We start from the raw sequence: 27,571 nt of genomic DNA, 5'->3' as shown, positions 1-27,571 counted from the left end.
TTTAAGGGTTCCGACTGCTTCAGTTTCACAACTCCTGCCAACTTCCATCCCAATTTGCACTCCAGCCATCCCCCCACCCCACCCCACCTCCCGTCTGAGATGAAATGCCATGTCGTCTCAGAGAATGGTCCTCTCATATTCCATCTGCAAACCTGCCAGTCGCCAGACAACCAGTGGTACGCTTTCTATTCAGTAGAGTTCTGCAAAAAGAGAGAAATGTTATAGAACCATCAAAACTGGGTCCAGGCAATAAAGTATGATGCAGCCGAGGCAGCCAGACTACTTGTGGAATTTGACCACCCACTTCACTTTAATAGCTATGGAGGCATGTGGCATGGTATTACTACATTAATTCCTGCTGGAATGAACTCCCATTTCCAAGTACTGTGGATTTTTTTCTTTCCTTTCTTGGACCATGTCTCCTGCTTGCCCCAGAGGTGGAAATATCTTTCCTTTGCTGTCTTGTGCAGTGCATGAGGTTGTTACAGCACCTAAAAAACATAAACCGTTGTCCAGTTGCTTTCCTCCTATTGGTTTCTGTTATGCATAACGCCATTCTATGTCAGGTTCAACCGCTATTCAGCGCTACATTTAACCGGAATATAGGACTGTGACGTTAACTTGGGGGAAAAAAACGTTGTTGGACCTAGTTACTAACTGATTAACTTTTGAAGAGGCTAGCTAGATACAAGGCCAGTGTAAGGATCTCTGATTTCCCCTAATCTTTTAAAGGTATGGAATGTTTTTTTCCTGCTGTAGGCTACACCTGGTCCGTTTAAATAGCAGATAATTACTAGCTATATCAGCAAACATTCCTGCCAAAATAATAGTGTAGAAAGGCATAACGGAACGAAGACCGCTGATGACTGTATTTAACATAGTGCTAATCAACCAATAAACGAAATTTTTTTTCGGTTTATCGGTTTTCTTTACTTTCCTGAAACAGTAATATCGCAGTAACAGAGAACGCCACACTCTGCGGCGAAAAATTGTAGTTAGGCCTATTTAAAATCAGACTCAGAATGTACCGCCCATCATACTACTCCCGAGCGATGATTGGCTGCGGATCCAAAGAGGAGGAGCAAATCGAAAGAGGAGTCTTTACCCGAGTTGCCTCGATCATGTTGCCTGCCCGGAATACAACGTGCGCCGTTGGCACTGCTGTGAAAAGTGTACTTGGACAAAACCGAGCAATACTGACCAGATGGGTTACCGTTATTTCCGTTTGTCCATGAGAAGTGACAGGACGCTTACTTGACTCCCACTGTGGCTGAAAGAGAAACTATTTCTGACATATATATATGACTTATAGAGGTTGTGTGCTCACCCGTGGCTCCTACCTTCTTCCCCAGCGCAACTTTGAAGAGGAACCAACTTTTCCAGGTAATAACGACGGCGTTTTCATTAGCTACCTTGTATGTATAGTTAATGCTTGACTGGGTAAATAAACAAGCTAGTTAATTAGCTAACAGACTAGCTATCGGATGTTTATACTGACAGTATGTAGCTAGCTAGTATGAACATCGAAAACGTACTGGATCCAAAGTTGGCTTGGTAGCAAAAACAAAGAGTCACGTTATTTTTTCATTGGCTCGCTTAATATTGTGTTTCATGAGGTGTCATGATTGTGATGATTTTTATGATTTTTTTTTCTCAGAATTTTTTATTAATACAAGTAAGGATAGTTTCTAACTAGAAATAAATGAACAGTGCCTTTTAAATTTTAACCCAAAGTAGAAACCAATTCATGTGCAACAATGCACTAACCATCTCTTCCAGTCAGCTAATCATTAACTTAACTATAACCTGCACGGTAATTTGTAGGTGTAGGAAGTTATTTAAGCTGTACCTTATGACCATAACTATACGTTTAGCACATGTTGATGTGAGACAAATGCATGCGATTCTTCAGTTTAGAATCTAAAGCACTTACGCAGCTATTTGACAGCAGCTTATTGAATTTCACTGTTATTTGGCGAGTAATTAAAAAAAAAACTATAAGTATAAGGTTGTATATAGCTATATGACGTGTATACAGCTACATGTTATTGAAAGGACAGTTGGTTAGAAATTGTGTACCGTTCTCAACACTGTGCTTTCATGTTGTAATGCTGAAACGGACTGGTAAAAAAGACATTGCCGCGGGTTAAAAAGACATTGCTTAATGTTGCTCAGAGGTGAAGAAATTTAACCTGCCTGGACACAAGTGTTTAGCAGCGTTGGGCAACGCAGCTTACACGAAATGCCATGTTAAAGAGTCAGACCCATAGGGCATCGTCGCTGCGCGTTTAAAGCTATGAATCATTGGCATACAAGTTGCAAAGGAAGGGCTGTGGTGGGTGTACTCACCCGTATGTTTGATAGTTTTGAGTGCTATTAGTCCCTGGTGGTTCTATTTCAGACAAATACGTGCTACCATGGTAGTAGAGTTGAATGAATGTACTGGTTTGCTGAGCTTATTTGTTAATTTCATGCAGGTCACATAAGTTAGCCATTAAAGATACGCAAACCGCACACATTGTGGGTGGGAAGCACTCTGGCTTGCCGGCTTTGACAGTTCTTATCTTGTTTCATTGCCATTTTATCTTGAAGTCCAGAGTTCATTTCCAGAGAGAAACTTTGAAATATTTATTTAAATAACATTCTTGTCAAGTACAGTATGCTTGATTTGGTGCATCATCCACTGAATGTTTTGTATACATGTACTTTGTAAAGGTTGTTTTCCATTGTCATTCTGTTCTGGTCGAACTCTGTCAGTTCAATAGTGCTGGTCACGATGACCTTTATCCAGAGGAATGACGCAGGATTTTATTTATTTTTTGTCGTTGGTGGTGGTGTTTCCGCGCAGGTGAAAGATGTCTGTGAGCAATCACGAGAACCGGAAGTCGAGATCCAGCTCCGGCTCCATGAACATCCAGCTGTTCCACAAGGCGTCCCACGCGGACAGCCTGCTCACGCAGCTGAACCTGCTGCGCAAACGGCGGGTGTTCACCGACGTGGTGCTGCGGGCGGGGCACCGCGCCTTCCCCTGCCACCGCGCCGTGCTGGCCTCCTGCAGCCGCTACTTCGAGGCCATGTTCGGCGGCGGCCTGAAGGAGAGCCGCGACGCCGAGGTCAACTTCCACGACTCGCTGCACCCCGAGGTGCTGGAGCTGCTGCTGGACTACGCCTACTCGGCCCGCGTCATCATCAACGAGGAGAACGCCGAGTCGCTGCTGGAGGCCGGCGACATGCTCCAGTTCCACGACATCCGCGACGCCTCCGCCGACTTCCTCGAGAAGAACCTGCACCCGTCCAACTGCCTGGGGATGATGCTGCTGTCGGACGCCCACCGCTGCGAGCGCCTCTACGAGCTCTCCTGGAGGATGTGCCTGGCCAACTTCGCCACGCTCTTCAAGACCGAGGACTTCCTGGGCCTGCCCAAGGACAAGGTGCAGGAGCTGATCTTCAGCGAGGAGCTGGAGGTGGAGGACGAGAGCCTGGCCTACGAGGCCGTCATCGACTGGGTGAAGGCGGACGTGGAGCGGCGGATGGCGCACCTCCCCGAGCTCCTCCGCTGCGTCCGGCTGGCGCTGCTGCCCGAGACCTACCTGCTGAAGAACGTGGCCTCCGAGGAGCTGGTGATGAGCCACAAGGTGGGCCGGGAGATCGTGGAGGACGCGGTCCGCTGCAAGATGAGGATCCTGCAGAACGACGGCGTGGTGACGGGCTTCTGCGCCCGGCCCCGCAAGGTCAGCCAGGCCCTGCTGCTGCTCGGCGGCCAGACCTTCATGTGCGACAAGGTCTACATGATCGACCACAAGACCAAGGAGATCACGCCCAAGACGGACATCCCCAGCCCGCGCAAGGAGTGCAGCGCCTGCGCCATCGGCTGCAAGGTCTACGTCACGGGGGGCCGGGGGTCCGAGAACGGGGCCTCCAAGGACGTCTGGGTCTACGACACCTTGCACGACGAGTGGTCCAAGGCCGCGCCCATGCTGGTGGCGCGGTTCGGTCACGGTTCGGCCGAGCTGGACCACATCCTCTACGTGGTGGGCGGGCACACCTCCCTGGCCGGCTCCTTCCCGGCCTCCCCGTCCGTGTCGCTCAAGCAGGTCGAGCAGTACGACCCGCAGACCAACAAGTGGACCCTGGTGGCCCCGCTGCGGGAAGGGGTGAGCAACGCCGCCGTCGTCGGGGCCAAGAACAAGCTCTTCGCCTTCGGCGGCACCAGCGTCAACCGGGAGAAGTTTCCCAAGGTGCAGTGCTTCGACCCGTGCCAGAACCGCTGGTCGGTGCCCGCGGTGTGCCCCCAGCTCTGGCGCTACACGGCCGCGGCGGTGGTGGGCAACCACGTGGTGGTGATCGGCGGCGACACGGAGTTCTCCGCCAGCTCGGCCTACCGCTTCAACAGCGAGACCTTCCAGTGGTCCAAGTTCGGGGACGTCACGGCCAAGCGGATCAGCTGCCACGCGGTGGCGTCCGGCAACCGGCTGTACGTGGTGGGGGGCTACTTCGGGGCCCAGCGATGTAAAACCCTGGACTGTTACGACCCCTCCACGGACACTTGGGACAGCATCACCAGCGTCCCGTACTCGTTAATCCCCACTGCGTTCGTCAGCACCTGGAAGTATCTGTCTGCCTAGGGCCGAGAGGACAACATACCGTTGGTAAGTAGTGTTTTGAAGCTCAGCAGACGAAAATAGTCATTATTCATAATTGCTGGTCTTTAAATGGGCTTATGTATTTTATTTTAGGAACTGGGCTAATTAGACGGTTTAAAATACTGCAGCACAGAGAAATTTAGATCTGTTGACAAAAAAACACAAATGAAAAGATGGCAGTTCTCCCCGGACTTATTAGGCTTCAATATTAAAGAAACATGTTTTTTTTTGTTTTTTTATCTTCGTAGCCGCGGTAGTGTTGGAAAAGAATGAAAGGATAGTGCAATGCTAAACATATGCAGCCCTTTCTGAAATTAAGCGAGCTGAACTTCATAAATCTGGGGATGCAGCAGAGGCGTCTCTGGGAGCTTATGTGGCGGTCTCATTCGGATACTGCAGATGTTTTCCTGCAGCTCATTAGCCTGCTTCTAGAGTACACTCCGGCGCTATTAACTTCCGAGCTGTCTGAGTTGTCGGAAAATCCGTTTGCCGAGTTCTGTGGCCCTCTGGGCCGTGGTGGGGGAAGGGTTAATGCAAATGTTCGTCTGGGCAAAGAGTCCTTTGATGGTTCAATCCCAGTGCTGTGATGGTTTTGAATGGAACCGTTTTTTTGTGTGTTTTTTTTTTTTTTTTTAAAGGAACTGCTGGGTATTGAACACACTGGGCATTGTTCGTAAGAGCATATGGAATGTCGGGTCAGTAATATGAAGGCAGTTGGAGCAAGTTGCATTGACCTTTTAGGCAAATTACACATGTGCGGGAGAAAAGAAAGGCTTTTGGTCTCTGTGCCACCACCCTTGGTTATTGGTGTACTGCACCATATCTGTTAAGATTCTTACAGAGGCTTACTGTGACAGTGCAGGCAGGCGGCCAAGAGTTTTTTAATGCCTTATTAATAGATACTGAAGCTGATACACTTTCTCTCAGGGGTAGTATTTCAAAATGAGATTCAGGGAGGTGCTTTGTTTTGGTATAGACACAGTAGAACTGGTTTGAAGTCTCATTGTGGCTCGAGGCTTATTTTGCCCTGCATCATGATGAAAGGGAACAATGTTATTATTGAGTAATTATGTTATTATGAAATTATTGAGCATAGTGTTTAGACACATGAATTGTGCGCTGTGCACTGAATGCCTTCTTTGATCAGGGCCATATTGTTGTAATTGTGTTGTTCTCAACGAGCGGGCGTGTCTGTAAATGAACGTGCCAAATGTTTCAGGGGAAACTCACCTGAATTCAGAGTAAATCAAGGAGAAAATGTCTTAATGTTTGGCCTGCTTAGAGGACAAGAGGGGCGATAAACACGTAACGTGGGATGAAAACCCGGCCGCTGTCTCGTCAGGCCAGAGTCTCCTCGAAGCCTTTATCTGAGGTGGTTGAGCAATGTACAGTATGACCGCCCTTTGGTCTTTGTTTGACTGAAATCAGCTGGGCACTACATGTACAGGAGGTTGTTCTTATCCACACTGACTTTTGCATTTTTACATCTGTTTATCGAGCGGGATACACTGAGGAAGTTGAGGTATAGGACCTTGCTTAAGGCTACAATACCAATACCAGTGTCCTACCTGGGAATTGAAACTGTAACGTTTTGGTTCCAAGCCCAGGTGCTTAACCGTTAAAATACACTATCACCACAGTGTATCAGCTGGGCACCACAGGGTGGATGACTGACTGGCAGACATATTAAATTGAATTTCATTTTGGTTTTGTCGTGTGTTGCTCTTGAAATGAAAACGGGGTCTTCATTTGCAGTGGCCTCTCTGTCAGTCGTTTAGTCACTCAGGCTCGAACGTGTCTTTAGCCCTGAAAGGGCGGCCTGTTTGTAAGGCATGTCCGAGGATTGACAGAAAGAGAGAGAGAGAGGCTATATTTTGCACCGTTTGGCAGCCAAGAGCGCAGACCTAAAAATACCCAGTGCTCCTCAAGCATTCAACTTTCAACCGGGGTCAGCGCAGAACTACGGAAAGAGCTGTTTGTGGCCGTTTTTGTCTTTTAACAGAGTGCCCGGATACACCTACCTGCCCTGCATGTCAATCAGGAGCAGTGAATGCGCTCCTGTGCGTGTGGAGGCAGTCGATTCTCTATCGGGGATTTCCGGGTTTTTACCTCCCTTCAGCGGCCAATTGTGCTTCTGTTTGAGCAGCGCACTGTAAACCTCTGACTGAATGTGAGAAATTCAGGGGAGGGTTTGTCCGTCGAGAAGGACGGTGAAGTCTGGACACAGAGGCTAAGCGGGCTGTCCCGGCTTTCCTTTATTCCTCTTGTCGTCTGAGGAGATCAGGCCAGACATAGGAGGGGGGGGGGGGGGTGCATTGTATTAAAAATTAAACTAAAAATATAAGTTGCTTGAAGATGCATTGTGCTACATTGTGCTATGCCAACCCTGTGTCAGAGCTGCTTCAGTCACACTGCAAAAAACTAAAAAGAACAAACATTTTAGTCTTATATTGAGACTTAAAATTTTATTTCTTTCACCTTTTTTGCTAAATAAGACTATTGCCAATGAGGTAACACAGTTTGACTCGTTTCAATTTGCCAAATGGAATAAGAAATTGTGCCAAATCTCATCACAATGTTTGGCAATGGAACAAAAAAACTTCACTTGTCAAGCAAAAATTAACTTAAAACAAGGTAATATTTTCTACTTGAGAGGGGGGAAAAAAAAGGTCTTAGAACAAGACTGAAAAGCTTGTTCAGACAGTCCCGTGTTGCAGTGTACCATCTGGACGGGTCAGTATGAAACAGGGTATCTGTTACTGCTGAGCTGGGCTCACAGAGGCCCGTTTCGACATCAGGACTGGAGCCATATGAGGCAATCTGTGTCCCCCCCCCCGCCTAAAGTGGCACACCTGGGAGGGGTCAGAGGTCGCGGGGCTTGCATCAGAGCGCCTTCCCCGGGCAGCTGTTAATAGCCTGGAGGGCCGAGAAGAGGGAGGGCCATTCAAGCGCTAATGTTTTATTAATGCCCGTCTTAAAAGGTCACCGCAAAAACCAACTGAATGAGCCTTTTTTACGGCATCTGTGCGTCACCTCCCCCACGGAGCGGACGCAATGGGGCAGGACGCGTGCACACCCCCGCCTCGGTCCCCCGAGTAATCAATCTGCCCCCCCGTTATAGCCCCCAGCGCTCCTGCATTTGCATAAACCTAATCGAGTTTTTATTGGGGGTCCTTTCTCCACGCCAAGGGCGAGGGGAAAAGGTGATTAAAACGAGCGAATAATATTGGGGGTTTTAATGCGATCACCAGTAATGAACAGATGAGCTGTCAGCACTGTTTTTACAGCAAACCCCCACCGAGTCATTCGTCCAAACGACTCAATATCGAGGCTTAACCCTTCAAGGGGTGACATCACAAACATGCAATGTTCTTAACTGGGTTCTCTACTACTTGTACTTGAAAGCAATGTAGTTCTAGAATTCCATTTAGAATAGTGTTCTAGAACACCTCTATAAGACTTAGAATTCTGAAAAAGACTTTGTCTTCAAAGGGTTAAAAAAAACCTCCATTTACACATGAAAGGTCATAGCTCTGATTGAGCTACAGCCATTATCTTTGTTCAAGGGAGCTTGATAACACGACTGAAGTATAATAATTCAGTGCTGTCTGTAATCAGTGCGCATTTCTCCAGTGAGCTCTTAGCATTGAGGGCCAAGCGAAAGACCTGATTAATATTCATGAGGTTCGTTAACGGTGCGCCCCTCATTTAGACGTCTGTCGATGCGTCGTAATTAACGCCTGGTGGATAATAAACATCTCGGGGGCTTGGGCTTGGGCGTGCGCGTGGGCAGGGACGCTGGGGGGTCTTGAGGTTTGGGGGGGGGGGGTGGGTCAGGGGGCGGGCGGGCGTCCCGGTTAATCCTCTGATCTGCGGTAAACTCTCCGGCGAAGCTCTTGGCGAGCAGATGGGCGGAGGGGTCGTCCCGTTCAGCCAGACGAGGCGCACCGCTGGGTTTCGCCGGGCCTCTCTGATCCGAACCCTGACCCCAGCCCCGACCCCGTCCCCAGGCTGGCCTCGTACTGCGGGGAAACGGAGAGGCGATGATTACGGGGCGGCTAGGGCTCGGCTGTGAATGGGCTCCTTTCATTTCAGCTCCGACCAGAGCTCCACAGCGCTCCCGTTTCAGGAGCGTTCGATCCTGAATATTGATGTGCGCTAACCGGAAAAATCATTTCAGATCACACCTATGCCTACTAATTGGGATGTATTAGCATTTACTGATTTTTTATTATTATTATTTTTTCAACATACTATAGGAGCTCTTGTTTTTTTTTTTTATTGTAGACCCCAGCCTACACTGACAGAGGAAGTTACATTACATTGCATTGCAGGAATTCACAGGAATTCGTTCTTATCTACACATCTATTTATAGAGCAGGATACACGGAGGCAGTTGAGGTTCAGCACCTTGCTCAAGCGTACAGCTTGGCAGCTACCTGGGAATCCGAACGACGTACAAACACGTTTTTTTTAACCATTAAACTACTCGGCCGCCCCAGTGTAGTGAGCTGGGGACAGAAGGTTGTGATACAAGCTAAAAAACCCATGCACAGACGGTAGGGTTCTGAAGCCGTGCATTGTGGGATAGCTCAGTGTGGTTGTCCGTGTCGGGCACGCTGGGGGGGGAGTGGGTGCGGGGCACAGCTCTGAAGGAGCGTGGGTGAGTCACGCCCTGCGGAGAGGTGTTGAGAGGCACCCACACGCTGTGGCGCCCCCGCGGTGAACAAACCTGAATCTCCGGTTTGGGCTGGAGGTTTTTGGCCGGCGGTCAAGCGCGCTCTGACTCAGCGAAGACGCGGATCACTTCTATCGCCTCGTTCTGTCACCCAGAGTCTGTGACAGTGCTGCCCAACCCTGTTCCTGGAGATCTATCATCCTGTAGGGATTCACCCCAACCCTAACAAAGCACACTTCACTCAACAGCTGGAGCAGGGCTGCCCAACCCTTTTCCTGGAGATCTGTAGGTTTTCACCCCAACCCTGACAAAGCACACATCAATCAACGGCAATCTTGTTCAGCTGCTAATTCGTAGGTACAATTGTGCCAAATTAGGGTTGAAATGAAAACCTGCAGGATGGTAGATATCCAGGAACAGGGTTGGGGAGCCCTGGTCTATGATCTCTAACTAAATGGAGAAATAACAGCGTGATCTCGGTCTCTCGATCTTTGCCCAGTGTCACATCAGTGCCCATCTCCTTCAGCTAGTGACGCAAGCCTGCTTCACCACCGGCCAGAAGTGTTCAAGTGAATGGAGAAGTAGGGCGAAAAAAAAAAAAAAAATACAGAAATCCAAAATGTTTTTGAAAAGAGCTGCTTTTTCACAGATGCCACTTTGGCCGGCGAGACGGCGGGAGAGAATGGTGCACGGCGTCTCCATTGTTTAAAAATGGAGTGAAAAGCGAAAGCCTGCTCTTTCAGCGGTGTTTCCGCACTGAAAGGATTGCAGAGCGTCATCTTTTCGTTTTGCTTCAGCCCCCGGACAAAGAAATCGTCGGCGTTGCACTAACCCCAAAGTTTTGTCTCACAAACACTTTGCATTGAAGTGGTCGGAGCACTACCTTGTTGAAAAGCGGCTCTTTTTATTTTACATCTCGTCAGTCGCTCTTAGGAAAAGCTACAGCTGGTGAGAAAGGCAAACCCGCATCATCGACAGAGCTAGCGGGGCCCATTGTTCCCGAACGCCCGTTCGCACACGCAGGGACGTTTCATAGAACACGTGCGATTTGAATAAAACCGGCTGACGTTTCTCTCTTTACGTCCCGAGAGCGAAGACGGATGGGCGTGTGGGCGAGGGTGAAAGAGCCAGCCATCCGGTCTGTTCCCTGGCTTTATTCTTTATTGCTCCTGAATTTAGAGTGACCTTTAGCCTGCAGCACGGGTCACATCCTGCACATGCTAGCGCATTCAAATCCCCGTCCGGCAGCGCTTCTGGAAAATATCTCCGGGGCTTGGACCGGGACTGTGATTGCGCAGGGTAACGCGAGACCGTATGTACTCGCAGGGCAGGAAATCAAACTCATTTTTGAATGAAAAAAGAAAAAGAAAAAAAGAAGAAGAAGAAAATCCCTCACTGCTAAGTGCTAAGCTGGGATAAGACCTAAATTTAGAGCTGCTGGCTGGGTGAAACGCTGATATCGGGAGGGCAGTATTTTTAATGTGGGTTTGTTGATCGTCGGAGCGAGACCGGGAGTGAAGATAGGAGGGTTAAAAACTGCCCAGTTCTTGAGCGTCGCGACTGTGGAAACTTCCATCGGACGGTGCATGCGCCTATAGGGAATAAGAGGACTCTCTTCTGAATGAAAAACGAAAATTGACATAAATGCAGGGATGGGGTCTGAACAGGGAGTGGAGAGTCACCATGGTGGTGCCCTGGTGTAAAATCCAGCTATGACCAGCTTGAAATTACCAGCTACCAGCTGTTTCAAAACCTAGCTTGAGCTGGTCAAACCATGTTGAGGATGGAGCTGGTCTGAACTGATCGACCACCTACAGTAATAGCCGTTTCAAAACCTAGCTTGAGCTGTTTTTTTTCAGCAGGGTACTGATTCATACGGGCCACTATATCCGCTAAGCAAGTGTTTTTGTTACATACGGAGAGCAAGGTGGTCCCTCCAGCTCAGGGCAGAGCGGATTGCGTTGACATGCGTCGGGCACAGATGCTGGGAGATCAGTCAAGGCTCCCGTGGCATTAGCTAGCCGTTCCCGCTAAAGCTAATGAGCCCTCATTAAGTTCGTTAAATTTGCCATCCGTAAAGCCCCTGCAAATTCCTCCTTCAGAAAAGACAAGAATAAACTGCCGTGAACACACACACTCTCATGCATACACACACACACACACACACACACACACACACACACACGAGCAGGAAGACTTCCCAGCCATTGTGCTTCAGTGTCTGCAGAATCCAATGGCGATATTTCGAATTTTTGATAAATTGAGTCAGTGCATTTTCCCCTCACGCACTCACACACGCACACACACACAGGAGGAGGAAGAAGATTCCCCAGCCATTGTGTCTCAGTGTCTACAGAATCCAATGGAGATATTTCACATTTTCTGCAAATGGAGTCAGTGCATTTTCTCCACATAGCGGAGAGAGCAGACATTCCGGCATTAAAATGCAGGGGATTCAGAGGGGAAATGAGTGGGGGCAGGGAATGTCTCATGGAAAACTCCAACATCTCCATGTATAAACCAGGAAATGTACATTTGGACAAGTTCATGCTTTCTGTACTAATACAAATATGTCATAATAATGCATCTCATACATTTCATACATCTAATAATTACTAGTCTTAAGTAACATCATTTCAAAAATAACAAACGCATCCTTGAAAGCTTTAAAAGTGTTATATAAATGGAATGAATTGTTGTTGTTCTGATTATTATGATTATTATTATTATTATTATTATTATTATTGAAGTATTACCATGCTGTGTTATGCATGTAACAGACCAGAATCTGTGCTGGTCACATGGCTACTCTTCACAGAAATGTGGGGGATTTACTTGGCAGGGTAGCTCAGAGTTCTTTGAATTCCTAACCCTTGTGTGTGTGTCTGTGTGTGTGTGTGTGTGTGTGTGTGTGTGTGTCTCTCTCTCTCTCTCTCTCTGTCCCCAGATGAGCACCGCGGTCTGGAATGCGTGTGTGTCGCCGTTGGTGGAATGCCGTGGGGCGGAGGATTTTCGGGCGGGGTTCGGGGATTGGAGGGTGGGGGCGGGGGGTGTTGGAGTAAGGGTGAAAGAAAGATGGGAATCCTCCACAGCAGTGGGAATCACAAGGACATCTCACATCGGATCAGCCTGGGAAAGAGGGGGCTGAGGTCATGGACCGGACCGTGGAAACCGGAATCTCGGAATCTCCCTCCCCCGTCCCGTCCCCTTCTCCACGCTAACAGAGGTCCCTGCGCTCCGGGCAGGAGCTACAACTCGGATGGGAACGGACACGTAACCATGGCTACGACGCAGTTAGCGCCGCTGGGCTGTGACTGGGGCCTGTCACAAACGTGGCTGAATCAAGCCCCGTGGGTACTGGCTAACCGGGCTTTATGGGACTGCTATAGGAGGTGTAGCCTAGTGTAAAATCCAGCTATGACCAGCTTGAAATGACCAGCTACCAGCTGTTTCAAAACATAGCTTGAGCTGGTCAAACCATGTTGAGAGTGGAGCTTGTCTGAACTGGTCAACCAGCTACCAGCTGTTTCAAAACCTAGCTTGAGCTGTTTTTTTTTCCCCAGCAGAGTAGGGCCATAGCCTGAGCAGCCATTTTGTTTGCTAACACTCTCCTGCATCTCATGTGGAGGATTCTACTTGCGGTATCTGCACAACGGATTCCGAAATCGCCTGCAAGTTACTGTAACAAACTACCACAGTTTGAATAAAAAAGCTAACAGTTTACATTTTGTTGTTTGTCCGTTTAAAGTTTTTTGAGACATGTTTTCTTCACGTCTTCAGTAACCCAAGAGTTCCTTAGTCCTGCTAAGCTGTAGGACGGGGGTTGTGTTACTCTTAAGTCAAGAATACAGGCCATGCTTACACATTTGGAAGCTGTGTTCGGGAAGCAGATAGTTTTGTACACAAAAACATGTCCCTGATTTATTTTTAGTTCTGGAGTCATGTTGCCTTCAATTTTGGTTATCTAAATTTGTATCTTCTTTCTGTACTTAAAATTGCTATGCAGAGAATGTGACTTATGAATGAAGATGCTTTTTCCACACTGTAAGAGTTTCTGTCTGCGTGTCTGATGTAGTGTCTACTGTTTTGCCATGTTTGTGTACGTGTGTATGAATTCTCAGGGATTTCTATTTGTTTGTTTATCACAGTCGTAATGTAGCACCCATCTACCTTCTTGCATTAATGCTAAATAGCATTTTCCAGCCTTTTTAGGATCATTGTGCTAAGTGTCAGTGGCATTTTCTTCTGTCTTTAATTTATCTGTTGCACAGAAACTAAATTGCTTTGCTCCTTTTTTCTGGCAATGCCTTATTAGTGGATCGAGATTGATAAATATTTGCTTTAAATATGTTTTTTGTGGGTTTTTTTGGTCAAATGGCCTTTGATTTGCACATAATTTTTAACCTTTGTCTTAATTATTGGTTACTGTTGTTTCTTCCCTGTGACAGTTTTGAATGACTCTGTAGGAGAATCGTAGCATGTTTTTGAGTATTTTTTTACATATGTACCTTTTTCTGAACCTTTACAGAAGAAAGCAATGTTACTACATGTTATGAGCTTTTTTTGATGCTATTGTTGATATTGTAAGGTATGTACATGATAAAAATATTTGTGGAATGACTTTTTGTAACAATAAATTAACTCTTTAAAAATAAACTAAAACTTCTGTTCGTATTTCCTGACTATTTAAAGGCCTGGACTGCATTCAAAACCAGATGATTCTTGGAATTGTAGAGGATAACTAAACTGGGATTTCCAAATATATCTCTGAGATGACCAACTAAATTTGAGCTTTGAAAAGAACGTAGAGGGTTTTCATATCAATTTATCAAAAGGTATGCACTATAATGTACAGATATGTAGGCCCTCTATCCATCATGTCCGGGTTAGTGATAAGGGCCACAGAATTTATACGCTGTTTATCAGGGTACCCTTATAAATATGAGGGCATTCTGGTACATTCCCACTGCTTAAAACAGACCGATGGACTCGGTGGAGACAAACACGTCTTCTACCGAGAGTTGTCTGGGACATCGACTAAATTATTATCGTTTTAAATCACAGTGCCGCCCGGCACGTTGGACAAAAGACCGGTGACGACAAATGGGTTTTTTCGGTGCCGCGGAGCCTCCCGTTGCGCTGTGTTGTGGCTGGTTTCCGTGGCGAGGGGAGATGGATAGCGGGCGGCGTTCCAGTGCGAGCGCTCCGCGATGCTTCTCCTCGCCCGCGTCCGTCGCGGACGCACGGAGGAATGTCAGTCGCCTCAGATAATAACGCGGAGATTGTTTCGCTGAAAAACTCTCGCTCCGTCACTAGGACAACAGTAGGCCCCGGAGGTTTAATTTTCTCACAGACCCACATGCCCAGAGAAACGGAGCTGCCAGGTCACGGTCTGTGTACGGTCTGGGTCTGGCCAGTTTCAATAATACACCCCTCTGTGCCCCTGTTCCATGAAGCAGGATTACTGAGTTAGCTGGATAACAAAACCCAGAACAGCTTGATTTACTTAAGTCCATGTTCTATATTTTGGGCAGGGTTCCGGGTTTTACTCCGTTCAGTTAACTCTGTAATCCTGCTTTGTGGGATAGGTCTTTTCATGTAAGTCAATCCAAAAAAACAGTGTATCAACTCTGTCTTCCACAAAGCAGGATTACTCAGGTCCTTTCACGTTCCACATTCCAGATTTGGGAAGGGTCCAGTCCAGGTTTTACTCAGTGCAGTTATCCAGCTAACTCAGTAATCCTGTTTTGTGGAACAGGCTGAGAGTTCTTTGATATTAGTCAGAAAAAAAGCCTCTCGCCTATGCTGACCCTCCACTAAGTATTGATCTTGAGTGTGATGAGTACACTGAGGTGTGTAGGACATGCCCAGAGCTGACTGTTTAATTACAAATGTTCTGCATACCTGTCATATTCATCCAGGGTGGAGCTGTCATATCTCCTTTAGGGAAAGCAGTAAACTCGGAGGGAAATGCCAGAATGTGCTGCATTCCTGAGTACGGAGAGCTGCAGGGAGAAGTACCTGGAGCAGGTGGGGGTGTGGGGGGGGGGGGGGGTTAGCGGGTGGGGTGACGGTGAGAAAGCGGCGCTTTGGGGTAAGAGGGGCAGGGGTGTGGCGCAGTTCCTCTGGGGAAATGAGGCCTCACAGATGACTGCTGCCCAACCCGTATTCAGTACTCTGTACGGACAGAACGGCGATGATCCAGGCCAGAGACATAGGGGTGGGGGGGGGTGTAGACGGCTCAACTCTTGTCCAATCAAAGGTTTCCCAACAATATGACAACAGACAACTACAAAGGAGAATCATTCACTTGAACTTGCCAGATTTCTTATAACGTCAATCGCTTGTCTGCACCCACACCTGGGTCTGAATCCAAGTCTGGCCCTGGTTTTCCTTTCTACCGGGTAATTAGCTGAACAATTAGTGCTACTGATTGGCTGATTGTCTTCACTCCCAGGTAAAGGGAGGGTGGAAAACCGGCAGTTCTTGGACCGCAAAGGACCGTGATTGACGATCCTAGATTTAGTACTTTAACAGTGGGGTGATCAATCTTCCCACTTCCCTGCCTCCAGCCGAACACGGAGGGGCTGAACTGAGTCCCCAGGAAGCCCTGGGAAGGGGCCAGGAGGGGGGGTGGGCAGTCTCCGCCCTGGCCCTGGCCCCGAGGGCGGTGGCTGGTGGCAGCAGAGGGGGGGGCCACGCTGTGTGCCCTAGTGAAGCCCCCCACACCCTGAAGCAGGCGGGACAGAGGCAGGGCCTCCAGGGAGGCTGTGACGGACAGGCCAGCGCAGACACCAGATGGGAGCAGCTCTCCCCGAAAAACACAAACAGCTGGGCCCACCCCCGCCGTGGCCCGGAGAGCGGGGCGCCCCCAACGGAAACGGGATCAGGAGGGGATGGAGGAGCGGGAATTAGGGGGGGAAATGTAACTGTCTTCCACACACACGCCAAAACAATCATGTTCCTGGACCCTGTAATTATGCAGCAAATGGGACGTACCTTTTTCTTGTTGAATACGAATGAGAGATACGTGCTGGAAATGAACAAAAATATAATGGAAATTTATTTTGGTTTTGGATGGTTTTGGATATTTAACTTTTTAAAAATGGCATACATAGCATAAACATTTTATGTTTTTGATTAATCAATTACACAGTAATCCTAGACGAGATGGGCCTCAAGAGTACAACAGAAAGCTCTGAAAACGTTTAGGCCTAACGCAAAGCGAACCGTTTGAAAACAACGGCCACCAACAAGAGGATAAAATCTGGCGCTGTGCAATCTGACATCATTACCAGCACAGCCATGCCTGTCGCCCCTTGTCATCGCATGTTTTCATGCCTGTTTGGGGAAGCGACTTTTAATTTATGGATCTCGGAACACAATGCGGACGGACAGGCATAAGGAGATGAAACATCTTGCTCCCAAACAGAAATCTGGCATGGGGCAGCGGGAGGGGAGGGGGGGCTCCATCAATGGGGCCATTGTTATGCAAAGATGTAAAAAAAACGAACGTTTCAAACGATCGTGCCGGCGGAGCAGTCAAACCGCCGCACACAGAGAGACGTTTGAAGGTCGCCCGAGACAAAGGGCCAAACGCACCGCCGGAGAGAGGGGAGACCGAGAATGCGAACGCTCGTCCGGTCTGAATGAGGGGGGGGTGTGTGTGTGTGTGTGTGTGTGTGTGTAAGTGCATGTGTATGTGCATATGTGTGTGCGTATGTTTGTGTGTGTATGTGCATGTGTATGTATGTGTGTATGTGCATATGTATGTGTGTGTGTGTTTGCATGCTTGTGCATATGTGTGTGCGTGTGTGTGTGTGCGTATGTGTGTGTGTGCATATGCCTCCATATGTATGTTTGAGTGTGTGTTGGTGTGTGCATGTGTGTGTGTTTGCATATGCGTGTGTGTGTGTGCGTGGGCAGAGTGCTCGTTGTGACCCCCAGCAGAATGAGGGCCAGTGAGATGGTGCTGAGGTGGTGTGTGTGTGTGTGCATGTGCATATGGATCTGACATGGTGTGTGTGTGTGTGTGTGTGTGTGTGCGCATATGGACCTGATGCGGTGTGTGTGTGTGTGCACATATGGACCTGACGCGGTGTGTGTGCGCAAATGGGGCTGAGGTGGTGTGTGTGTCTGTGTGTGTGTGTGTATGTATGCACATATGGATCTGACGTGGTGTGTGTGTGTGTGTGCATATGGACCTGACGTGGTGTGTGGGTGTGTGTGTGTGTGTGTGTGTGTGTGTGTGTGTGTGTGTGCATATGGACCTGATGTGGTGTGTACGCCCCGACGCTCCACCCCAAACATGGGCGTGTGTCCTCAGGGTGAAGCCCACGGTTGTGCCGCTTCACAGAGTACAAAGACGCAGAATTAGTGCAGAATTAACTTCCACCCGTCTTCCCCAGGGGCCCCCGCCTCTGCTGCTGGGGCCACCGGCCCCCAGGGAGAGAGGGCCCCAAACGGAAGAGGGGGGGGGGGGGGGGGGGGGGGGGGGGTTGGCGGAGAAAGAGAGGGGGGAGAATGGGAGGAACGATGTATGTATATCACACATATGCATGCACACACACACACACAGAGAGAGAGGGCATTCAAAATGTAAGTCAAAATCTAGATTTTGATTATTTTACGTAGACACCTGATCCTCAACCAGGGCCGTAGTACAAGCGTTATTTCTTCACTCGTTGCTTTCTGTTCTGTTGCAAAGAGTGACAGACTTATACAATACCTGGCTATGGGGGGAGGGGGATGGTGGTTATTTGGGACGGCAGGAGAGATCACGGCCCAGGAGTCGGGTCAAAGAATCTGAGGGGGGCACATCCCGGGTTTCAATGGGCATGACGCCCCCGTCCTCAGCCACACCAAGGTCCTGCTAACAGGAGCTTTTTTGTTTGTTTTTCTGATGATTACCCAGGCGTCTGGCCCACAGAATAGGCAGGTTGTGCGTGGGACCCAGAGGTGGGACCACAGGCTCCTCAGAGCGCTGGAAGCCCTGGCAGAGAAGCTCTCCGCGGGGTAACCGCCCCGGCCTCCGCGGTCTCCGCCCCTCCACGTGCCGATTCGGGTGCCCGGCCCCGGCAGGCTCCAGGGGTCGCCTCGGGATGCCGATGGTATCAGACCTCACAAAAAAACAAAAAAAAAATACCCAAAAAAAACATCTGCGGTTCGTCTGGTCGCGAATTCCACAGTTCCAATGTTCCGTCTCGGCTGGTCAGCGAAAAAAAAAAAAAAAAAAACACGGGGTAAACGGTATCCATGGCGACCGCTGAGGTTGGCAACCGTTCCAAAACAGTGAGAAGTGTTTTCACCTTGGGCTGTGGCTGGAAGCTCACCGCTTCCTGCTCTGCTGGGGCCCGAGGCTCCGTGGGGCTGTGAGCAGAGTCGTTTGTGGGTCTTGTGGAGGTCTACAGCTTTGGGGCAAGTCAGGAGACGTACAGTACTGTACTGTAGGCACATTTTTGGGGCCAGACCCTGGTGCATGCAGAGCCCTGGCACAAAGCTGACACAAGCAGTGACATTTTTTTTCTCCTTTGAAATGTGAGGGACTTAGTTATATTTCCACTTTTAAACAGAAGTGCGTAAACAGTTCCCGCACTCCTAGAGTCTGAAGTGTGATGTTTGACTGTGGTGCATACAGGATCAAAGGTATTGGACGAGAAGACAGACTTGATATAACGGCTCTAAAAGGCTCAATACACGGCTCACTTCAGGCGAGGCAGAGCTTTAGCGTCGTTAGGCAGGATTGTCAGAGATCCCATAAAAGTCCAAAAAAACAATTAAACTGAAATCCCTTTTTAAAAAAACCTCATAAACTCACCGGGGAAGCTTGCCTCTTTACTCCCCTTCCTGTAGGCTCTTAACAGCTTCTGCACTCGCGATATTATATATGGATTCTATTTTTAAAATGAGACCGCGAGCCTGGGCCAGATCTGCAGCTGAAATTAAGAGACGCCGTAAACATTCCAAGGCCAGGGACGCGGACGCCGCGTTCGCGCTCGTAACGGCTGTTTACACAACAGAGTAAATTGCACGGCGACTGTAAAGAGGCTTTCGGAAGAACAGAAGCGCCGAGGCAGCGCTTTACAGCCCTACGCACCCACCGCTTTATCTAGACAGCGGCCTTGAAGTGCTGAGGTTTCGGCTTTGAAGAGCCGAGCGCCAGTAATGAGGTGAGATAGAGGCGTGCACCGCCGCTAATGCGCTGCCCCTGGCAACGCGCTCCAGACTGCGCCTTCATATTTACGTCTAACTGCCAGTCAAACTGATGCCTCATTACTGTACCGCAACCTCCAGTGGCCTTCCCCGAAATTTCTATCCCTCGTGTTAGAGGTATATGTCAAAAGCCCGACACATTGGGCCTTAAAACAGCTCTTATTGCTTAGGGGAATTAGGGAATCCGTTTGGTTTTTCTATGGTTGAACATTTTTCTAAACCTGCGCACAACCAACGCAATTATAAAAACCCATACCTCACAAGATTCTCTGGCAGGTTAGGATATCTAAATTAATTATATGAGACGTATGATTTATGTTATGAAACTAATGCTAAGTAGTAGCTATGTAGCCTACAGTATGAACCCAATGCTATGTAATACGTATGAAGCTTGAGATTCCCACAATCGCAGGATTATGTTATATGCCAGTAAAATTCAGCAGAGATTCTTTCCACTTCTCTTCCCTGTACAGAAGCCATCACACATTTTATCACGCAACTGATACACAATAACGTAGGTGGCGGGCTGCTCGAGCCAAATGACATAACGCTGACAGAAATTCCAAGTATGTCTCGAGAATCTTCGGACTGGCGTTGCGTTCTCAAATAGGACTGCTGCCGGGTTGGCCGGCACTGTATACTTATTCATCTGGGCAGAGTTACAGCAAGGTATTGTTTAGAGCCGGGGGTGTTAATCATTATTCCACTGAACTGTATTACTAAAACAGGAAAGAATTTTGCATTTGGGATGGAAAGGAAGGGGAGGGGGCTGTCTCGAGGGGATTGGATGAGGAGGATGCGTTAAATAAAAGCAGTCTCCAGTCAGAACAGTTGTGATTGGACGCCTAAATCCCTCAAAGAGGACCGTTGCTCTTAGAGACGGGGCCTACTAGCAGATGCACATGAAATCTGAATAATTCGTTTGAGACTTCTCCTGATTATACCTAGCGCTGTCAATCTGGATGCTCAAACATAAACAGACGACGGTATGAATAATACAATAATAATAAATAAATAAATAAATAAACAACCTTGGCCATGATAAGAATGCCTCTGCATCTGTTTCCATCCCAGGAGCACAAGTGTGTGTGTCCTCCTCCCACACACAGATTTAGGATTTTAATTAAGCGCGTCCTTTCCTTAAGTTAAGCCATGGCTTTGTCTCACAAGTGGTCTGTCTGTCTGAGCACTGGTGGCCATACATGTGTTTATTTTCAAAGGGAACAAAAAAAAAAAAATGTTGCAAATGGTTATGCTCCGATTGGCTTACAGCTCGCATTCCCAGGGGGCCGAGGGGCATAATTAAACCCTTAAGGGCTGGCGGCTGCGAAATAAATGAGACGCCCTGCCGAGAGACGGAGAATGCAGGAGAGGAAGACCGAGAGACGGAGAGAAAGAAGAAAGAAAGAAAGAAAGAAAAGGGCAGAACGAGTAAAAGAGGAGAGCTGTGCTTTCCATCAGATCTCTGGCCGAGATACAAAGTCGGGGAGGATGGCCTTTGTAGTAAAAAATACTACCCTCCTTGATCTTAAGCTCACACAACTGAAGCATTATACATGTCCCTCCTAGCACAAAAAAAAACACACAGTCCAAAAAAACATTCCTGGACATAACTGTGGGTTGTGGGATACACAATGCATAAGACACAGCAAATATAGCTAATGAGGAGGACACAGGGAGAATGGAGGGGGGTGGGGGGGTGGGGGGGTGAATAGGTTTTTTTCTCTAACTGCCAACCCCCCCCCCCCCCCTTCCAGCCGAGTGGCGGCTTCCAGAGCAGAGAGGGCGATGAGAACATTATCAAAGAGACGCCGCCTGAAAGGGGGAACAGGAGGAGAAAACGCAGAGAGAGAGGTCCCGCGACTGTTAGTCAGGAGTCTGCCGTTTATAGAGCCCCGAGCTGGCGGGACGCCACCGTTCTGGGACGCTGCTTTCAGTAAATATCTGGCACCACAATCAGGGAGGGGGCTTTCATCTGAAGTAGCCGAGTGATAATTCACCCAGAATCGCGTGCGCGCACACATACACACACACACACACCCCTAGCCCCCCCCCCCCGCCTCCCCCAACACCCGCTCACGTGCGCGAGACACGAGTCTCCGGGCCTGGGTGCCTGGGCGTTTGTTTGTCGGCGGCCTCGGCCCCGCAGGTCTTTTGGCAGACGCCGGAAGGCGCGCGGCGGCCATTTTGTTTTTCTGCGACTGCTCCGTTTTCAGCGGGCGGAATCTTCCGGCTCGTCGCGCTCCCTGAAGCGGCCGGCGGCCCGCGGGCGCCGTGTGCTCGGCCAGGACGGCGGGCGCTGCCGCGGCGGGATTGTGTCTCCGTTACTCACGCCCCAGTTTCCCCATTCGCCCTTTTCGTGCTCTTCAAAAGGCCGCTGTTTTTTTTCTTTTACCAAATCCTCCGCCGGGTTAAAAGGTGTGCGTGTGGATTAAGAGAGGTTTTCTCAATGGCGGCAGGCCATATGGTTAGGGCTACTAATAACAATCGGAGGTGAGGAGACAAAAACAAAAAAAAAACCTAGAGCTCTATATACATTGTCCATAAATTTAGATTTAAAAGTAAAATAAGGGTCTAGGACAGAGTTTCATTCACAGCACTTTCTTTCACCTCATTTCAGAGTCTGCTGTTCAAACATCCACAGAGCACGTTTTGAGAACAGCGCAGACCTTTGAGTGAACGCTTAACAATGGACTTCACTGCACTGTCGCTCACAGACGTACTCTGCGGCTGCTCGAGACCTACTCCAGTGCTTGGTGCCCCGGTTAAGCACCCAACTGCTCAACCAGGAGCTGCCTGAACCCCCAGCAGCAGGCCTTCCTCAGAGCGGTCCAGGGGTGAGATGTGTACGTCTGTGTGTGTGTGTGAGCATATGAGTGTGCGTTTGAGTGTGTGAGCGTGTGTGTGTGTGTGTGTGTGTGTGCACTTGCATGTGAGACTGTCTCGGTATGTGTGTATGCGTGAGTCTGTGTGTGTATGTGAGTGTGTGTGAGCATATGAGTGTGTGTGAGATAATGTGCGAGTGTGTCTGTGTGTGTGTGTATGTATGTATGAACATGTGTCTGTGTGTGTGCATGTGTGAATGGAAGTCGGTGTGTGTGTGTGTGTGTGTGTGTGTGTGAGCATGAGTGTGCGTATGAGTGTGTGAGCATGTGTGTCTGTATGTGTGTGTGTATGTCTGTGTGATGCTCTCTCGGTTTGTGGGTGCATGCATGAGTGTGAGTGGGCGTGTGTGTGTGTGAGAGAATGTGTGTGCATGTGCATGTGCGTGTGCATGCGTGAGTGTGAGTTTGTGTGTGTGTCTGTATGTGTGTGTGTATGTCTGTGTGATGCTCTCTCGGTTTGTGGGTGCATGCATGAGTGTGAGTGGGCGTGTGTGTGTGTGTGAGAATGTGTGTGCATGTGCGTGTGCATGCGTGAGTTTGTGTGTGTGTATGTGTGTGTGTGTGTGCGTGTGTGTGTGTGTGTGTGTGTGTGTGTGTGTGTGTGTGTGTGTGCGTGCGTGTGTGTGTGTGTGTGTGTGCATGCATGTGTGCGTGTTAATACTGCTGTGTGCACAGTACAGGGGCTGGGAAGCCACTCTGTGACCTCCCACATCCGTGTGTTTACCCTGCAGGTATTTGGACATGGGGGTGGTCAGACACAGAAGACAGGGCTAATCTAAGCGGTTTTGACGGCTGGCTGAAAGCTATGTGTTTGATGTGGGTCCTTTTTGGTCAAAGGAAAAGCTCAGGGGAAAATACCCTCTGCCGACGTTATATCCCACTTTTATTTCTGTACTTCAGAGAATTTTATGAAGGAAAATGTACCCTTTTATAATGTATTTGGTTCATAAAATGCCCTATAGTAAGATTGTTATCACCTTGTTCCTTGGTATTGGTTCACAGACTTGTGAAGCAAATCCTCATGTGTTTTGTCACTATCAGATGAAGTCACTTAATTGCGTATCTCGACTGGATTTTTTTTGATGCGCTGTGAATTTACAATACAATGGTAAGGTTCCACCTGATCAAATTGTAATGTAAACACTAGTCCTCATAATGTTGAAACAGACAACTGGTAAGAAAAACAGACAAGACAATGTGTACCGATTGATTATGTACACGGCTAAATTTGTTCGCACTTATAAAGTCTTGCCAGCGCAACGAAATTCTCTGCTGCAGAAGTGTTTGCTTTGGCAACACAGGATTTTGGCTTGAGGTTGAGAAGTAAAAAAAAAAAAGAAAGAAAAAAGTGTGCTGGGGGCGGGGGGGAATTCTTCAGAGCTCTTGGTAATGTCACTCAGACCTCCCACCCGCTTGCAGCCTTGACACTTCTTGAGGAGATGAAGAAGAAAAAAAAAGAAAAAAGGACTTTCGGGAAAAGATGCTACATTTGCTGCTTACACCAGCGATTTCTCCGACGCGGCGCGGGATGTGTAAACCGCAGCATCGCGCCCGTTCCACACCACATCCCCGGGTTCCACAGCGCTGCTTAACAGCGGTTTATCAGTGTTTGCACAGCACCCACCGGAACATTGAGCTTGCACGGCCCACTGGGAAACGTAGTTTCAAGGACTGTGCTGAAGGGGGGGGGGGGGGGGGGGCTGGGTCAGTGTCTGGGTTTTTAATGCTGCCCTGTACCCTCAGGATGAAGGTGCGGGAATCGTCTGGAAACTTTTTAATGCAGAGGTCACCAACCCTGGTCCTGGAGAGCTACTGGGTCTGCTGGTTTTCGCTGTTACTCTGCACTTCATTAATCAATTGGAGCAGATGATTACACCGCTAACTCACCTTATCTGGTTACCTGGGTCTCAACAGTGTGCTGATTTTAAGGTGAAAACAAAACCCAGCAGCTCTCCAGGACCAGGGTTGGTGACCTCTACTTTAACGTATACAGCTTCCTCCGTAATATTTGACGTCTTGATTTGCCAGTGATTTTAGAATTGGAATCACACAGTTAACATGTGCATGTACAGTGCACATTCTCAGATTGTATTATTAAAGGGTATTTTAATACATTGTGGTTTCGCCATGCAGAAATTACAGCGGTGTTTATACATAGTCCACCCCCCTTGGTATGCCCTTTATTAAAATCTGACAATGTGCACTTTAACCACATGAGATTTTTAAAATTAGAAATCTCAAATTGTGGAGTACAGAGGCAAATAAATAAACGATGGGCCTTTGTCCCAAACATTATGGAGGGCACTCTACGTGGCTGAGTAATGGTGGGTTTGTATCCAGATTGTGCCAATGTATCAGGGGAAGGCATGCTCAGACAGAGTCTTCATCAGGAATGTTTTCTTACCCAGAATTCCCCTCGGTGGGATGCCGAGAGTGCTTTCATCTGTGCCACAGGTATGAGGAGAAAGGGGTGTGGTCAGAGAGTGTGTGTCTGCTCAGACTGGCATCTGGGTAACAGAATTGTCATGACATGATATCCCACAATGCCCCTCCGGACCTGCACCCGGCCCTCGATAATTGCATTTGCACAGCGACTCGGATATTTGGTGTTGAAGAGAGCTTGCCAGGCTCCGGCGTTTGTAATTCACACATCATATAAATCAGCCGCACTTGGAACATTTCCGTAGCCAGTACACTCTTGGAGAGCTCGCGCGTTCCATTTAATTCAAATTGCGCTCAAATCCATTCAAATTATGGTGTTCGCAGTACATGGAAAATGAGCCGCTTGTTCGGTTGCCCTGGTTACATAACTAGAGCCAGTGTGTTCTCGCATTGGGCACCGAACATGAAAGCTATCGCCCCGGCAAGACGACGGGCTGCACAGCGTGTTTTACGACATGTTATCACCTCACGATTGCCGCCGATGTCGCAATCAAGTTGAATAAAGAGAGCGTTGTGCTTTAAAATGAGACGGCGCACAGAAGTGAAGACATAAAAAATTACGTAACATGTCATAACAACCATTGGTAGAGAGGGAAACGAGGATAAGTATGTTCCATAAGGGGGAGATTGGCTTGTTACAAAGTGAATGGAAAAGTCACCAAAAAGGCCAAAAAGGCTACTTTCACACGCACGCACACAAAAACACAACACATAAAAATAAGTTTTGCCTATAGATATGAATGCAAAAGCAGTTCTGGGTAATGGTGTTGTCCATCGCAGGGCACACACACCATTCACTCACACACTCACACCCACGGGCAATTTCTCTGATCAGCCTAACATGCATGTCTTTGGACTGTGGGAGGAAACCCATGCAAACACAGGGAGAACATGCAAACTCTGGGATTCAAACCCAGGACCTCCTTGCTGTGAGGCGGCAGTGCTAGCCATTGCACCATCCCTGCTGCCCCAAACACACAAAATGTTTTATGTAAAATAAACCTTTTTAGCGATAACAGAGTACATACGGCCCCTACTGACCCCCTATAAACGCTGCTAGCAGAGAGCAACAACAGAGAGAGTATCAACCTAGAGGCTAAATTGCACTGTGCTTAAATCTGCTTATGCACACATCAGCGCTGTTTTCACAATGGGTCCCTATAGGAAAGGCCTTATCGGGTTCATACAAGTACTCGGATTGCCTAGATTATTGAACAAAATGGCAGGTTTATTTGGGAAAAATACAGCATTAAAGCAGAGAAAAAATCAGTTTATCTCGCGGTTGTTCACCGTGGCACATGCACAGTGTTTGGAAATTGAATGCTTTCTCTGGCTTTTCTGAGAGAGGAACAGTGGACTAGCATAACTACGCATGCTCATGGAATTTACCGGCCTCTTGCATGGCTAGGCTAAAGTGGAATAGGAACCGATGGCTTCTCCTTTGCCATCTTTACTTCTAGTGTTAATGTGTTGAGGAAAAGCCACCTGTATTTAAAGACAGGCCTAAACCTCTTTCCGAGACCAAAGAGCACTATCATTTTATGCCATACTCCCTCGTTGTTTTTCCCCGTAATTATTCCCATACACTGGACCGGCTTTGAGTTTTCCACTTCAAGCGCAACTTCATTCCAGATGGACTCGGCTATTCATTTCCAAGGGGGAAGCCAAGTTAGAGGCTCCAGAGGAAATGACACATTTCACATGCTTACATCAGACAGTAGAGAGATGGCACGACCCAACTCAAATAAATCAACAAGGTGAACAGATGTGTGGCAGAGAGGCCACTCCACTGCTGAGACGTCTGAGAAGCATTAAGGACACAATCTTCACAGGAAAGAATATGAAGTTCAAGATGGCTTAGTCATAAACACCCTGACCACAAAATGACTGCAATTAACTGACTTCTTATTGAGGTTTCCATATAAAATATAATTAGTAGGAAGATTGTGTAACACAAAAAACCCTTCCCCCCCCAAAAAAAAACCTGGTAGCTGCCAACTGTGTCAGGACAACTGTGTTGCCTGGGCTTGAACTTGACCATCAGGTTCAGGTGGATTTTATGAAAACATCACCTAAATCTCACAGCTATCCTTAGAGCTCAAGATCTCTTGCCAAACCCACAGGTCTTGGCTTGTTTTTTTTCCGTCAAGATTACACCATACCAATAACCAGTTGCATCTCTGCAGATAGACCAGTGATCTCAAACTCCAGTCCTGGAAGGCCACAGGATTCTGATGCCAATTTAGGCTATGGGAACAGGGTATGTGGACACATTAGCCAATTAATAACTTCAAAAGATTCACCAAAAACAGTACACAGTGCAGCCCTTCAGGGGGGTATATCACATAGCAGTTCAGTATGGATAAGTTCAGTGAGTAAAACCAGGAACCCTTCCAAAACAAAAGGGCGGCCTGTAGCGTAGTGGTTAAGGTACATGACTGGGATACGCAAGTTCGGTGGCTCGGTCCCCGATGTAGCACAGCCATTGGGCCCTTGAGCAAGGCCCTTAACCCTGCATTGCTCCAGGGGAGGATTGTCTCCTGCTTAGTCTAATCAACTGTACGTCGCTCTGGATACGAGCGTCTGCCAAATGCCAGTAATGTAATGTAATGTAATGTAAAAAAACTGGAACCTGTAATGAAGTAAAAACAGCTGTTTTCAAGGTTTCACTCTGTGAACTAACTCAGTAATCCTGCTTCGTGATACACCCC

At 48.2% G+C, this 27,571-nt stretch overlaps 1 protein-coding gene across 1 annotated transcript; it reads left to right on the top strand.

The window, feature by feature from the left end:
- The first annotated feature begins 1,139 nt into the window (after nt 1–1,139).
- Nucleotides 1,140–13,983, top strand: enc3 (ectodermal-neural cortex 3). Its single transcript, XM_061239358.1, has 3 exons — nt 1,140–1,383; nt 2,849–4,649; nt 12,269–13,983. Exon 2 carries the CDS (start codon nt 2,856–2,858, stop codon nt 4,623–4,625), a length of 1,770 nt encoding a protein of 589 aa, XP_061095342.1. The 5' UTR covers nt 1,140–1,383; nt 2,849–2,855; the 3' UTR covers nt 4,626–4,649; nt 12,269–13,983.
- Nucleotides 13,984–27,571: the final 13,588 nt, after the last annotated feature.

Source organism: Conger conger, chromosome 4 (genome assembly GCF_963514075.1).
Source record: "Conger conger chromosome 4, fConCon1.1, whole genome shotgun sequence".
Lineage (NCBI taxonomy): Eukaryota > Metazoa > Chordata > Actinopteri > Anguilliformes > Congridae > Conger > Conger conger.
This window is presented reverse-complemented; position numbering and strand designations above follow the sequence as displayed.

Coding starts and splice junctions, on each gene's coding strand:
- enc3 (XM_061239358.1), top strand. CDS start 2,856: ATGTCTGTGAGCAATCACGAGAACCGGAAGTCGAGATCCAGCTCCGGC.